Raw genomic sequence first — 16,079 nt, forward strand, 5'->3', positions numbered from 1 at the left:
TAAATATGTATAAAGGATGTCCTAATGTAGTGCGATAGAGTGAGAAACAGGTCAGAAGTTTCCAGGGGAATAGCAAAAATCATTCTGCAAGTTGTGGGATTCTCCAGGTTGCTTCTGAGGGTAAGCTCCCTAACCTGCCAACGTTGTATCCCTTTTAGAGAGACCAGTAATTTCTGAAGCCCCATGGATTTTCAGCTTTTTGGGAGCCTGGTTATGAATATCAGATGCCTACCAGACCACAGTTAGTCACCATATGCAAGAACATTACAGCAGATACATTTTTACAGGCCCTATCTTTCATACCTTTTCCCCCATGGATACACCCCCTGATGTGATGATGACATCAGCACGACTGATACCCTCATTCAAGGCATTGAGTAAGTCATCTGGGCTGGAAAAAAATAAAGACAAAGAAATTAACACACAAGGAAAAGATTTTAGATATAGTGCCAACTTAAAACTATACCGCCTTATTCACTAATAGGGATTAACATGAGTACAGCACTATATTCTGTATGAAGTGGGAACCAAACGGGTCTCTGCCTAACAGGAGCATTAAGTCTTATTATGGAGAAAGGACCTTGTACATGCTGAAGTAGTGGCTACTGGTGATTTCACGGGGCTTTTTGTTCTGACAAGCCACTATAATGAAAGGAGACAATGAGATGTTGGAGGATGTCTAACTATCCTGGTTTGCCTAGGAATATTCCTGTTTTAGTACTAAAGTCAGATGTCCTAGGAATCCAAAGCAAGCCAGGACAATTGGTTACCTGAGGTGTTGGAAAGATCCCATAGGACTCTTTAGAGGGAATGTCTTAAGTGAGGCCCTGAGAAATGAGTTGGACTCTGAGAGGTGGAAAGGAAAAGAATGGGAAAGAGCTTCATAAGCAAGAGGATCTGTACTAGCAAAGGCTTGGAATAATGGTTAAGCCTGTGCTGTTTCTAGGTCACTGTGGAAAATAGCCTGCTTAGAGTGAAGGACTTGAGTGGGAATGACTGGGATACGTAGGATGGGACATGACTTTGAAGAACCCTCAAGCTGATGAATTTGGAGTTTATCTAATAGGAAATGGAGGAGGGAGGATCCCTAGAAATAGGAAAAGCCAGTAGGTATTCATAACGTTGGGAATAGAAAAGGTAGGGGAAAAAGGACAAGGAAAGCAGAGATGGGATGAACTACTTATATGGGGTATGAATACAGGATGAATATTAGGAATGGAAGCGAGGCAGGTTCCTGATTGTCACTTGAAAAGGCAAGTACAACAGGCTCTTTGATGGTGCAGGTCGAAGGTCTGGGAAGAAGAGATGAAAACAGGGGTCTTATCTTTGGATGTCACAACAGTTGAAAAGTCCTAACCGGAGACTGATCAAGTGAGAATAAACAAAATGCCAAGAATCAAGACTTATGGAGGGACAGGATAATTGGGAGTAATTGAAAGGGATTGTTTAGTTACCACTTTAAATCCATACGAATCTACAGGGCAATGTGACCTGTGATTGGCATTTCCCTTCAATTGATGCAGTATAGAAAAGATACTTTTTGAGGAGTATATATCTAGCCATATCCTTGTTTTCTGAAAAATTCTTACCTATTTATACCACCTGACTCTTCCTTTCCCTTTCTTCCCAATGGACATCTAATGAGAACAACTGAAAAGGGAGTGACTCTGGCTTCTGATTTTCTGCTTCCTGCCTTTCGTCCCCCTCCTTGAGGCCCAGCTGTATTCTTGCTCTTGGGTTCTCTGAGATAACCTTGTATCCTTACATAAATATCTCCTTTGCTTGAGCTGGCTTCAGCAGGTTTTTGTTAACTTGAAACCAAATTATCTCTCAACGAGACAGCATATGTTCTCACAAATATCTCATGATAGTGACGTTTATTCATGCCCCCTTACCTTAATTTGATGAGAGAGGAAGAAGGAAAGTTAGTGACTCAAGATAGCATGATTTGTAACTAGGATATAATTTCTATTTTTATTCAGGTGTAACAGAGGTAGGGAGAACTTGAGACCTACCAGAGACATAACCTTCACAGACTCTATAAGAGATAAGCTAGTCAGGAGGTGGCATAGCACAGAGATTAAGAATGTGAACTCTGGAGTCAGACTGCCTGAGTGGAAATCCTAGCACCACTACTTGCTAGATGTTTAACCATGCACAAGTTGCTTAACTTCTCTTTGCCTTAGTTTTTCATCTGTAAAGTAACCATAATAGGGTTGTTATGAGGATTAAAAGATATCCTATTAAAACATATAAAACACTTGGAATAGTACCTGGAACAAACTAGGTTTTCAAGGAAGTCATTTGTCATTCTACTGCTGCTATGCTAACAAGTCAATCACACAAACATACCTAACAAACTAGCAAAGTTCAACTACAGCATGCTTGGGATTTTTATTCTGGAAAATACTCATGAGTAACACACAAGAAAATCATAGACTGGGACTTAAATACATTTACAGAGCTAAATATGAAAGGTCCAAATGGCAAGGTGGGCCTGGTTCCAACCTGAATAGCTTCCTTTACTATGAGGTTCTCTTACAGGGTCTGGGTAAAATTCTCCTTGTGGTCTGTCCACAAGCTCTGGCTCTGGGAAGCAAGCTCCCAAGGAGAAGGGCCAAAAGTAAAAGTTTGAAAAATGGCTCATATAAGGTTCAGCCTACCAATATAGAGAACTTTTAAGTCATCAGTCAGTCATTGCATATACAGCCAAAAAAGTGCCCAGGTACTAACTGAAGGTAGAATCTATGTGTAAAACATGACAGACTTAAAAAAAAAATCCCCGACATAAATTTCAAACTTAAACTAGTTGGGCCAACATCTCAGAATTATTTTGAATAATGTGTGTACTTAAAAGTATTCTTGACCTATGTATTTTGAACAGATTTCTCATCAATCCTTTTCATTTTGATTTACGAAAAAAGACAGCAAATTATTCTGTTGTATTGAAATACTATACAATATGGATGTGATGGGTTCCTGGAGCCCAGAGTTCTGGGCTCCTTGCCTTGCTGGATCATATTATCATTATGCTAAGCCAATGGTTTCTCATTTACTATGGAATAAATGGAAAAAACATCCCAAACACAGCATCACATGGAATGTGGTTCAAAATGCTGACTGGGTAATGAATACTATCAACAAATACAATTTTATGTTAGTAGAAAAAGATATTAGCTAATTTTACAAAACTTGTAATACATAACTTAAAACATGTTGATTCTATAGAATTATTGTAAAGCTACTGTAAACAAAGCAGCAGTGAGATGCACACCGTCATGGTATTTATCTTTATAGCAGGATAAAGGTTCTGGGACAGCCTAGATCATTACTACAAATAAGCACTTTTCAATGCTTTTTCGTACCTTTTTTTTTTTTTTTTTGAGATGGAGTCTTGCTCTTGTCGCCCAGACTGGAGTACAATGGCATGATCTCGGCTCACTGCAACCTCCGCCTCCCGGGTTCAAGCGATTGTCCTGCCTTAGCCTCCCAAGGAGCTGGGAATACAGGTGCCTGCCACTATGCCCGGCTAATTTTTGTATTTTTAGTAGAGACAGGGTTTCACCATATTGGCCAGGCTGGTCTTGAACTCCTGACCTCAGGTGATCGGCTTGCCTTGGCCTCCCAAAGTGCTGGGATTACAGGTGTGAGCCACCGTGCCAGCCTTACTCATTATTTTCGTATTATCTGGGAAACATGTTTTTTTCCTATTTTGTAAAACATGAAATTTTCTAATTTGCAGAAATCAACTAAAAGGGATTTTGTTCCAAATCCTAACTGAAATTTATCATGTTTCAAAGAATATGCTCAATGATACTTTGTACTCTGTGGGTAGTACATTCATAAAATCATTGAATCTCAAAGTTGTAAATGTCATCTTGTCCATTATCACTGCTGGGCCAGTTATTTGGGTCCTGCCATACTCTATCCCCCTCTGTCACTCTCTCTTACTCTCCTTTCTGTTGTACGCTTCTGGTGTCTGGAGATTTGGTCAGACACCCTGCCTTACTAGAGAGACAGGTACCAATGTATGACAATAGCCAGGGGATCTATAACTTCATTTATGTGGCATGCTATAATCTCTCAACAAATCTGTATGCTAGACTGAATAGGTATTACTATGCTCATTTTAAGAAAAGGCAAGTGATATTCAGAGAGGCAAAGTGTAGATAGAGCGGTAAGTGGCAGAGCCAGGACTACAAACTCTGGCTTCTTATTAAATGCTTGTTCTACTCCCTGCCCAATCAGAATAATTGTGTAGTTTTTTAAAGGCATGTAATATACCATAAAAGGAAGAGTCTAATGAGAATGGACTCTTGTCCAAAAGCATCAGAAAGAGAGGATGCTGGTCAAGTGCAGTGGCACACCTGTAGTCTCAGCTACCTGGAAGGCTGAGGTGACAGGACTGCTTGAGCCCTGTAGTTCAAGACTGCAGTGAGCTATTATCATGTCTGTGAATAGCCACTGCATTCTAGCCTGGGTGATGTAGTGAGACCTAGTCTCTCTCTCTCTCTCTCTCTCTTTTTTTTTTTTTTTTGAGATGGAGGAGTCTTGCTTTGTTGACCAGGCTGGAGGGGAGTGGCGCAATCTCAGCTCACTGCAACCTCTGCCTCCTGGGTTCAAGCAATTCTCCTGTCTCAGCCTCTCAAGCAGCTGGGATTACAGATGCCTGCCACCATGCCTGACTAATGTTTTGTAGTTTTAGTAGAGATGGGTCTCGCCATGCTCGCCAGGCTAGTCTTGAACTCCTGACCTCAAGTGATCTGCCCACCTTGGCCTCCCAAAGTGCTGGGATTACAGGCGTGAGCCACCATGCCTGGCCCTAGACCTAGTCTCCTAAAAAAGGCGTGAGCCACCATGCCTGGCCCTAGACCTAGTCTCCTAAAAAAAAAAAAAAAGCACAGGATGCCATGGCATGAGGTATGGATTTGTCTGGGGTAACCAGCAGAAAACTGCATGTGTGAACATTTTACTATCGCTCTGTGGAATGAAATGAACATGATTCAGAATACCATGTTCAGATGAAAACTATGGTTATTTTGGTTAACCATAGCTTAAGGGCCTATTCGCATCATAAAATTGCTTTCTTTTTTGTGATTCATGCTATATTTTAAATTATAAAACATTTCCAACGTAACAGTATAACCAATACCCATGTATCCATCGCTCAGATTTGACAAATGCTAATATTTTCCAATATTTACTTCATATTCCTTCCCCCAGACTCTATTTTTAACAAATAAAAACTGAGTTTGCTTTCTAAAACTCAAAGATTACTCTGAAGAGTGATAAGAGGAAATAGGTAACAAGGGTTATAATCATGAATAATATAATAGAGAGAAAACAGTTCATGATTTTCTCAGTTTTCTTACATAAAGCAAGCAGGGTGTATTAATTTTCTCAAGGATAGGAGGCTAAAACTACAAAACATTATAATCTGACCTTATATTTTAAGACAGAACTTCCTACATATAATATCAATTAATATCCAAGAAATAAAATTAATGACAATACTAATGTTTTTAAAAAATAATACATTTTCGCACCTACGTGTCAATCTCACAACTCTGTGAGGAAGGCAGGACAAAAGAGGGTACTGAGGTTCACATAGGCAGTGTTAGGTTCAAAGTCATCCTGTGTTTTTTCTACTCTTCTTCTAAATATAGTAATATTTCCATTATGAAAGACACTTTGTTACACATAAAACACCTTCAGATAAAAGCTATTTATCAGCATTTGTCTAAATATATAAATCTTATTTGTTTATACCAAATACTGATAGAAACAAAATTTGTACTTCTAAAATCTGGCTTATTCTCACCACTGCCACTAGAGGGGCTATTGGATTAAGCAGATTAAGTTTTCTAGGTATGTATCAGTAGTTTCCCTTTTCTCAAAGAGTGGCATATCTTGAAGGGATATCATGATATCACTTAAATCTGTCTTCATTAACAACTGCAGTTTTAACTTAATTTGGATGGTGCTTAGCCATTCCTTTAAAGATAAATCTTTTTTTTTTTTTTTTGACACAGGGTCTCACTCTATCACCCAGGCTGGAGTGCAATGGTGTGATCATGGCTCACTGCAGCCTCCACATACCAGGCTCAAGTGATCCTCCCACCTCAGCCTCCTGAGTAGCTGGGACCACAAGAGTGCACCACCACACCCGGATAATATGTTTTGTGTTTTTTGTAGACAGGGTTTCACCATGTTGCCCAGGCTGGTCTTGAACTCCTGGGCTCAAGAGATCTGCCTGCCTCAGCCTCCAAAAGTGCTGGGATTACAGCCACTGAACCTGGCCTAAAAAAAATTATTGTTATTATTATTTTTTAAGACAGAGTCAGCCAGGTGCAGTGGCTCACACCTGTAATCCTAGCACTTTGGGAGGCCGAGGCAAGTGGATCATGAGGTCAGGAGATTGGGACCATTCTGGCTAACACAGTAAAACCCTGTCTCTACTAAAAATACAAAAAATTAGTTGGGCATGGTGGTGGGCACCTGTAGTCCCAGCTACTCGGGAGGCTGAGACAGGAGAATGGCGTGAACCCGGGAGGTGGAGCTTGTAGTGAGCAGAGATGGTGCTACTGCACTCCAGCCTGGGCAACAGTGCGGGACTCCTAATAAAAAAAAAAACCACAACAAAAACACAACAACAAAAAGACAGAGTCTCACTCTGTCACTCAGGCTGGAGTGCATGGCGCTATCTCTGCTCACTGCAACCTCCGCCTCCCAGCTTTAAGTGATTCCTGTGCCTCAGTCACCCAAGTAGCTGGGATTACAAGTGTGTGCCACCATGCTTGGCAAATTTTTGTAATTTTAGTAGAGTTTCGCCATGTTGGCCAGGCTGGTCTTGAATTCCTGGCCTCCCAAAGTGCTGGGATTACAGGCATGAGCCACTGCGCCTAGCCAAAAATAATTCTAATACTAATATGAATGTTGATTTACTAACACTTCCCATTCATTTTCATTTGAATTATTAAGTACCTAACCATTGTTCTCTTACAGTACCAATATTACATGAAAGCATTCTACAAGACAATTGCTTTAATGCTAAGAATGTATGTACTAGGCAATAGAAGATAAAGCCATTAATTGAAGGCCTGAGTGTCACAAAGTCTAGAATCCTGTTTTAGTTCTACTGCTAACTACTTAGATGATCCTGAAAAACCAGTATCATTTTCTGGGGGAAGGGGGTATTATTCTCCTTATCTATAAAATAAGGACATTTGCAGTATGTCTTTTTCATCTTTAACATTCACTGATTCTAAGAATTTTTGGTTGGTTGGGATCCAGATCAAGGGCAAAGCTATAATTTTTTTTAGGTTGACCCAGAAGTCTGGATTCTACTTTAAAACATATTAAGACTGCCCTATCCTTTAAAGGCTGGGAAAGTCCAGCCTTCACAACAAAACTGTCCAGGAAGCACAGAGGCTTGGACTGTTTATTTTTTGTACTTTAATAGAATACTAGCAGCTTGCCATTTAGTACTTTGTTAATTCAGGAATTGACACCTCTCTTCCTTTTGCCACTCATGATCCTCTTTTCCACTGTAACTCCATTCTCACCAGGCCCAAAGTACCCTAGCAGCTTCCAGAACCTTTAGGGTGAATAGAACTTTCAGTAGGGAGAGGAAAATACCAGCAACCTAAGGAACAACCAACTGGAGAGTGGAAGAATGAGCATAATATTTAGGATATCCCCTCCAGAAATAAAACTTCTGGGGCAACAGATAATTTTAATAACAATAATAAGTAATTAAAACACTAATACAGATTCAATTATGACATTAAAACTGTGTTCTGGAACAAAATATGTGATTTTCAAATTTTAAGATTTAGTAGATGAAGGTAAGTACAGTCCTTGTCAAAAATTCAATTAGTTGCTTGGAAGATCAAGTGGCAGAAATATCTCCAAGGACTGTGTAAAAGTACAAAAGATAGAAATCATGCAGAAAATAGGAATTCCATAAGGACATAAAGGAAGAGATAGAAGGGGAAAAGAGGAAAGTTTCATTTATTTGAGAAGAGTTGGACTTCGAAATTGAAAAGGTTCACTAAGTTCCAGGCAAGATTGATTAAAAAAAAAGAAAAAAAGAAAAAAAGAAAAACAAAAACATAAACCTAAATATGTCCTGGTACAATTTTGGAATTTCAAAGGTAAACAGAAAAGCTTACAAGCTGCCAAATATTAAATAGGAAGACTGGGTTACTAAAAAAGGAAAAAGTAATATTGGCTTTGGACTTCTTACCTACAATACCAAAAACTAGCAAATAGTAAATTAACACCAACATATCTCTTCAAGGCATACAAGCCTCAAATCCTACATCCAGTCATTCACCAATCAAAATGGAAGAATGATACTTGTTAAAATGCAAAGATTCAGATGACAAATCACCAAGTAATGTTCTGGAAAAATGACTGTAAATGAAAAATGATTCAGAACATAGGCTTCAAGGCAGGGGAAGTTGGAGGAGAGGAAACAGTAGTGAAACACACAAACACACACACTCTTTTACATAAAATATAGCCGGGTGTAGTGTCTCACATCTGAAATCCCAGCACGTTGGGAGGCTGAGGCAGGTGGATCGCTTGAAGTCAGGAGTTTGAGACCAGCCTGCCCAACATGGTGAAACCCTGTCTCTACCAAAAATATAAAAATTAGCTGAGCATGGTGGCAGGTGCTTGTAATCCTAGTTACTCAGGACGCTGATGCAGGAGGATCACTTGAACCCAGGAGGTGGAGGTTGCATGGAGCTGAGATTATACCATTGCAGTATTGCAGTCCAGCCTGGGTGACAGAGTAAGACTTTGTCAAAAAAAAAAAAAAAAAAAAAAAACCCAGAAAGAAAGAGAGAGAAAGGAAAGATAAAGAGGAAAAAAGAAAGAGAAAGAAAAGAAAAATTAAAGAAAGGGGGCGGAGCAAGATGGCCGAATAGGAACAGCTCCAGTCTCCAACTCCCAGCGCGAGCGACACAGAAGACTGGTGATTTCTGCATTTTCAACTGAGACTCACCCCAAGACAGTGTTTACAAACAAAACAACAACAACAAAGCAGCAGAAAACTCTGCAGACTTAAAACTTAATTTTGTCTGACAGCTTTGAAGAGAGCAGTGGATCTCCCAACACGAGGTTGAGATCTGAAGGGACAGATCACTCGCTCAAGTGGGTCCCTGACCCCCTGAGTAGCCTAACTGGGAGACATCCCCACTAGGGGCAGTCTGACACCCCACACTGCCACAGGGTGGAGTACACCCCTGAGAGGAAGCTTCTCCAAAGCAAGAATCAGACAGGTACACTCCCGCTGTTCAGGAAATATTCCTTCTCTTCTGCAGCCTCTGCTGCTGATACCCAGGCAAACAGGGTCTGCGGACCTCAAGCAATCTCCAACAGACCTACAGCTGAGGGTCAGTCCTGACTGTTAGAAGGAAAACCATCATCAAACAGGAAGGACACCTACACCAAAACCCTCCCCATCAGGACATCACCATCATCAAAGACCACAGAGGCAGATAAAACCACGGGGAAAAGCAGGGCAGAAAAGCTGGAAAATTCAAAAAAATAAGAGCACATCTCCCCGGCAAGGAGTTTGTGCTCATCACCAGCAAGGATCAAAGCTGGATGAGATGAGAGAAGAAGGCTTCAGTCCATCAAATTCTCAGAGCTAAAGGAGGGAATTACGTACCCAGCGAAAAGAAACTAAAAATCTTGGAAAAAGTGGAAGAATTGATGGCTAGAGTAATTAATGCAGAGAAGGTCCTAAACTAAATGAAAGAGATGAAAACCATGACACGAGAAATAATAATGTGACAAATGCACAAGCCTAAAGTAACCGACTCGACCAACTGGAAGAAAGAGTATCACATTGAGGACAAAATGAATGAAATGAAGCTTAGAAGAGAAACCAAAAGAAAAGAAGAAAAGAAATGAACAAAGCTTCCAAGAAGTATGGGATTATGTAAAAGACCAGTCTAATGCCTGATTGGGTGCCTGGAAGTGAGGGGGGAATGGAACCGTTGGAAACACTCTTCAGGATATCATCCAGGAGCAGAACTTCCCAACCTAGGTAGGCGACCAACATTCAAATCCAGGGAAATACAGAGAACGCCACAAAGATACCCTCGAGAAGAGCAACTCAAGACACATAATTGCCAGATTCACCAAAGTTGAAATGAAGGAAAAAAATCTTAAGGGCAGCCAGAGAGAAAGGTCGGGTTACCCACAAAGGAAGCCCATCAGACTAACAGCAGATCTCTCGCAGAAACTCTATAAGCCAGAAGAGAGTAAATAATATTCAACATTCTTAAAGAAAAGAATTTTAAACCCAGAATTTCATATCCAGCCAAACTAAGTTTCATAAGTGAAGGAGAAATAAAATCCTTTACAGATAAGCAAATGCTTAGAGATTTTGTCACCACTAGGCCTGCCTTACAAGAGACCCTGAAGGAAGCACTAAACATGGAAAGGAACAACCGGGTACCAGCCATTGCAAAAACATGCCAAAATGTAAAGACCATCGAGGCTAGGAAGAAACTACATCAACTAACGAAAGAAAATAACCAGTTAATATCATAATGGCAGGATCAAGTTCACATAACAATATTAACCTTAAATGTAAATGGATTCAAATGCTCCACTAAAAAGACACAGACTGGCAAACTGATAAAGAGTCAAGATCCATCATCAGTCTGCTGTATTCAGGAGACCCATCTCACTTAGAGACATACATAGGTCAAAAATAAAGGGATGGAGGAAGATTACCAAGCAAATGGAGAACAAAAAGCAGGGGTTGCAATCCTAGTCTCTGATAAAACAGACTTAAACCATCAAAGATCAAAAGAGACAAAGAAGGGGCCATTACATAATGGTAAAGGGATCAATTCAACAGGAAGAGCTAACTATCTCTAAATATATATGCACCCAATACAGGAGATAATTCCAGATTCATAAAGCAAGTCCTTAGAGACTTGGCATAAAGAGATTTTAGACTTGCCACACACAATGGGGAGACTTCAACACTCCACTGTCAACATTAGGACAGATCAACGAGACAGAAAGTTAACAAGGATATCCAGGAATTGAACTCTCATCTCTGCAGCAAGCAGACCTAATAGACATCTATAGAACTCTCCACCCCAAATCAACAGAATATACATTCTTTCAGCACCACATCGTATCTCCTCCAAAATTGACCACGTGAATTGGAAGTAAAGCACTTTCAGCAAATGTACAAGAACAGAAATTATAACAAACTGTCTCTCAGACCACAGTGCAATCAAACTAGAACTCAGGACTAAGAAACTCAATCAAACCGGCCAACTACATGTGGAAACTGAACAACCTGCTCCTGAATGACTACTGGGTACATAACGTAAATGAAGGCAGAAATAAAGATGTTCTTTGAAACCAACAGGAACAAAGATACAAACATACCAGAATCTCTGGGACACATTTAAAGCAGTGTAGAGGGAAATTTATAGCACTAAATGCCCACAAGAGAAAGCAGGAAAGATCTAAAATTGACACTCTAACGCAATTAAAAGAACTAGGAGAAGCAAGATAAACACATTCAAAGCTAGCAGAAGGCACAAGAAATAACTAAGATCAGAGCAGAACTGAAGGGAGATAGAGACACAAAACCCTCCAAAAAATCAACAACCAGGAGAGTTGGTTTTTTTGAAAAGATCAACAAAATTGACAGACCACTAGCAAGACTAATAAAGAAGAAAAGAGAGAAGAATCAAATCTATTTAATTAAAAATGATAAAGGGATATCACCACCGACCCCACAGAAATACAAACTACCATCAGAGAATATCATAAACACCTCACGCAAATAAACTGAAAATCTAGAAGAAATGGATAATTTCCGACACACTTACACTCTTCCAAGACTAAACCAGGAAGAAGTTGAATCCCCTGAATAGACCAATAGTAGGCTCTGAAATTGAGGCAATAATTACGCCTACCAACCAAAAGTCCAGGACCAGATGGATTCACAGCTGAATTTACCAGAGTGCGAGTGAGTTGGTACCATTCCTTCTGAAACTATTCCAATCAATAGAAAAAGAGGGAATCCCTCCCTAACTCATTTTATGAGGCCAACATCATCCTGATACCAAAGCCTGGCAGAGACATTAACAAAAAGAGAATTTTAGACCAATATCCCTGATGAACATCGATGCCCTCAATAAAATACTGGCAAACCGGATTCAACAACACATCAAAAGAGCTTATCCACCATGATCAAGTGGGCTTCATCCCTGGATGCAAGGCTGGTTCAACATTCGCGAAACCAATAAATATAATCCAGCATATAAACAGAACCAAAGACAAGAACCACATGATTGTCTCAATAGATGCAGAAAAGGCTTCGACAAAATTCAACAGCCCTTCATGCTAAAAACGCCACAAATTCGCTGTATTGATGGAACGTACTTCAAAATAATAAGAGCTATTTATGACAAAAACCCACAGCCAATATCATACTGAATGGGCAAAACTGGGTACCCTTGAAAAACTGGCACAAGACAGGGATGCCCTCTCTCACCACTCCTATTCAACATAGTGTTGGAAGTTCTTCTGGCTAGGGCAACTAGGCAAGAGAGAAAGAAATCAAGGGTATTCAGTTAGAAAAGAAGAAGTCAAATTGTCCCTGTTTGCAGATGACATGATTGTATATTTAGAAAACCCCATTGTCTCAGCCCAAAATCTCCTTAAGCTGATAAGCAACTTCAGCAAAGTCTCAGGATACAAAAATTAATGTGCAAAATCACAAGCATTCTTATACACCAGTAACAGACAAACAGAGAGCCAAATCAGGAATGAACTTCCATTCACAATTGCTTCAAAGAGAATAAAATACCTAGGAATCCAACTTACAAGGGATGTAAAGGACTTCTTCAAGGAGAACTACAAACCACTGCTCAGTGAAATAAAAAGAGGACACAAACAAATGGAAGAACATACCATGCTCATGGATAGGAAGAATCAATATTGTGAAAATGGCCATACCGCCCAAGGTAATTTATAGATTCAATGCCATCCCATCAAGCTACCAATGAGTCTCTTCACAGACTGAAAAACTGCTTTAAAGTTCATATATGGAACCAAAAAGAGCCCTCCCCGTGATCTCCAAGACAATCCTAAGTCAAAAGAACAAAAGCTGGAGGCATCACGCTACCTGACTTCAAACTATACTTCAAGGCTACAGTAACTAAAACAGCATGGTACTGGTACCAAACAGAGATATAGACCAATGGAACAGAACAGAGTCCTCGAAATAATACCCACACATCTACAGCCATCTGATCTTTGACAAAACCTGAGAAACAAGAAATGGGGAAAGACCCCTATTTAATAAATGGTGCTGGGAAAATTGGCTAGCCATAAGTAGAAAGCTGGAAACTGATCCTTTCCTTACTCCTTATAATTTAAAATTAATTCAAGATTATTTAGAGACTTAAATGTTAGACTAATACCATAAAACTTAGAGGAAACCTCAGTAGTACCATTCAGGACAGGTATGCAAAGACTTCATGTCTAAAACACCAAAAGCAACGCAGCAAAAGCAAAGCCAAAATTGACAAATGGGATCTAATTAAACTAAAGAGCTTCTGCACAGCAAAAGAAACTACCATATCAAAGTGAACAAGCAACCTACAGAATGGGGAGAAAATTTTGCAATCTACTCATCTGAGAAAGGCTAATATCCAGAACCTACAAAGAACTCAAACAAATTTACAAGAAAAAACAAACAACCCCATCAAAAGTGGGCAAAGATATGAACAGACATTTCTCAAAAAAAGAAGACATTCATACAGCCAACAGACATATGAAAAAATGCTCATCATCACTGGCCATCAGAGAAATGCAAATCAAAACCACAATGAGATACCATCTCACACCAGTTAGAATGGCCATCAATAAAAGTCAGGAAACAACAGGTGCTGGAGAGGATGTGGAGAAATAGGAACACTTACACTGTTGGGTGGGATTGTAAACTAGTTCAACCATTATGGAAAACAGTATGGCTTTTACCTCAAGGATCTAGAACTAGGATGCCTACAATACCCAGCCATCCCATTACTGGGTATATACCCAAAGGATTATAAATTATGCTGCTATAAAGACACATGCACACGATGTTTATTGCAGCACTATTCACACACAGCACTTGGAATCAACCCAAATGTCCATCAGTGACAGATTGATTAAGAAAATGTGGGCACATGATGCACCGCTGGAATACTATGCAGCCATAAAAAGGGATGCCTTTGTGTCCTTTGTAGGGACATGGACGCAGCTGGAAACCATCATTCTAGCAAACTATCACAAGAACAGAAAACCAAACACCGCATGTTCTCACCATAGGTGGAACTGAAACAATGAGATCACTTGACTCAGGAAGGGAACATCACACACCGGGCTCATCATGGGAGGGGAGGGGAGGGATTGCATTGAGTTATACCCTCGATGTAAATGACGGTGCCATGGGTGCAGCACACCAACATATACAAGACATATGTATCAAACCCATACAAAATATGCAATAAAAATCTCAATAACTTAAAAGTATAACAAGACAAACAAATTAAAAAAAAAAAAAAAAAAAAGAAAAAATTCAAAGAAGAAAAAGAAAAGAAAGCAGAAAAAAAAAGGAAAGAAAGAGAGAAAAGAAAGAAGAAAGAAAGAAAGAGAAAGAAAGAAAGAAAGAAAGAAAGAAAGAAAGAAAGAAAGAAAGAAAGAAAGAAAGAAAGAAAGAAAGAAAGAAAATAACAGGTAGGGCAAAAAGTCACCAGGCAAATGTAAATAAGCAAAAAAGCGGGAGTAGTAATATTAATGTCAAAACCGGATTTGATGTTAAAAAAACTTAAAAGGATAAAGAGAGGCAACAAATTGTGATAAAAGAAACTTTTAAAGATGACACAGCAGTATACAACTCTCTCACAAAACAGGGTCTCATTTCATCCAGGCTCCTGATCGTCTCCAATCAAATTCCCTGCGTTATCATCAGGCACCTCAGTAAATGAGCTGAACCTGATTTCAAGTCAATCTATCCACAGTAGCTTTGGGAGTAAATACTGTTTAGTTACTCAATTATAATGATATCATAGGCTAATAATATTGTCTGGGGATGAAATAAAAGATACTGCTAAACATATAATCATAAATAGTACTTTGAGAAGGGATTAAGGTGAAACAATTGTGTATTCAAATATCACGTAAAAGAGGAAGCCAACTTATTTGGCATTGCTTGGAGGGCAGAATTAGGGCTAACAGATGAAAGAAACAGGAAGAAAGACTGGCTCAGTGTAATGGGAAAACATCCTTACTTTAACATAACAGCCATCGAACAATAGAACGTGCTACCTCATGAGGCAGTAGAGATCTTTCTCACTAAAAGAATTCAAACAAAAACCTAATGGCTAAGTTGTTTCAGATTTTCCTCAACACCTCCACTGGATGAAAGTTTGGACTAGCTAGTATCAGAATAAGATACTATGATTCTGAAATACTGAAATACTGTAATACTGAATATACTGAAAATACTGAAATACTGAAATACTAAATACTGAAAGTTACATAAACACAATTACTATTTTCTTTTCACATATAAACTGAAAGCATAGAGGGAAACACCGACCTGAGCGTTGCAATTTGATACTGGTCTTGTAGATAATACTCTTCTCCCTTTCATTTTTCTTTTTTTTTTTTTCTTGCTCTGTCACCCAGGCTGGAGTGCAGTGGCCGGATCTCAGCTCACTGCAAGCTCCGCCTCCCGGGTTTATGCCATTCTCCTGCCTCAGCCTCCCGAGTAGCTGGGACTACAGGCGCCCGCCACCTCGCCCGGCTAGTTTTTTTTTTTTTTGTATTTTTTAGTAGAGACGGGGTTTCACCGTATTAGCCAGGATGGTCTCGATCTCCTGACCTCGTGATCTGCCCGTCTCGGCCTCCCAAAGTGCTGGGATTACAGGCTTGAGCCACCGCGCCCGGCTTCATTTTTCAACATAAGAAACATTTGCCTATTTGACTTGAGTGAAATGAATAACAGTATCTTTTCTTCCTAAAGCCATGACATT

General features: G+C 39.6%; 1 protein-coding gene across 16 annotated transcripts in view; it reads right to left on the bottom strand.

Moving 5' to 3' along the window:
* Positions 1 to 16,079, bottom strand: part of GPHN (gephyrin) — a 429,045-nt gene that overhangs the window by 37,898 nt on the left and 375,068 nt on the right. For all 16 annotated transcript variants that reach the window (XR_004185388.1, XM_021941883.2, XM_031669113.1 and 13 more), the window contains one exon: positions 304 to 391. Coding sequence is in view for 15 of the 16 variants with exons in the window: in XM_021941883.2 (XP_021797575.2) it covers positions 304 to 391 (88 nt within the window). In the remaining variant the exon portion in view is untranslated. The remainder of the gene's footprint in view (positions 1 to 303; positions 392 to 16,079) is intronic.

This window comes from Papio anubis, chromosome 7 (assembly GCF_008728515.1).
Source record: "Papio anubis isolate 15944 chromosome 7, Panubis1.0, whole genome shotgun sequence".
Taxonomy (NCBI): domain Eukaryota; kingdom Metazoa; phylum Chordata; class Mammalia; order Primates; family Cercopithecidae; genus Papio; species Papio anubis.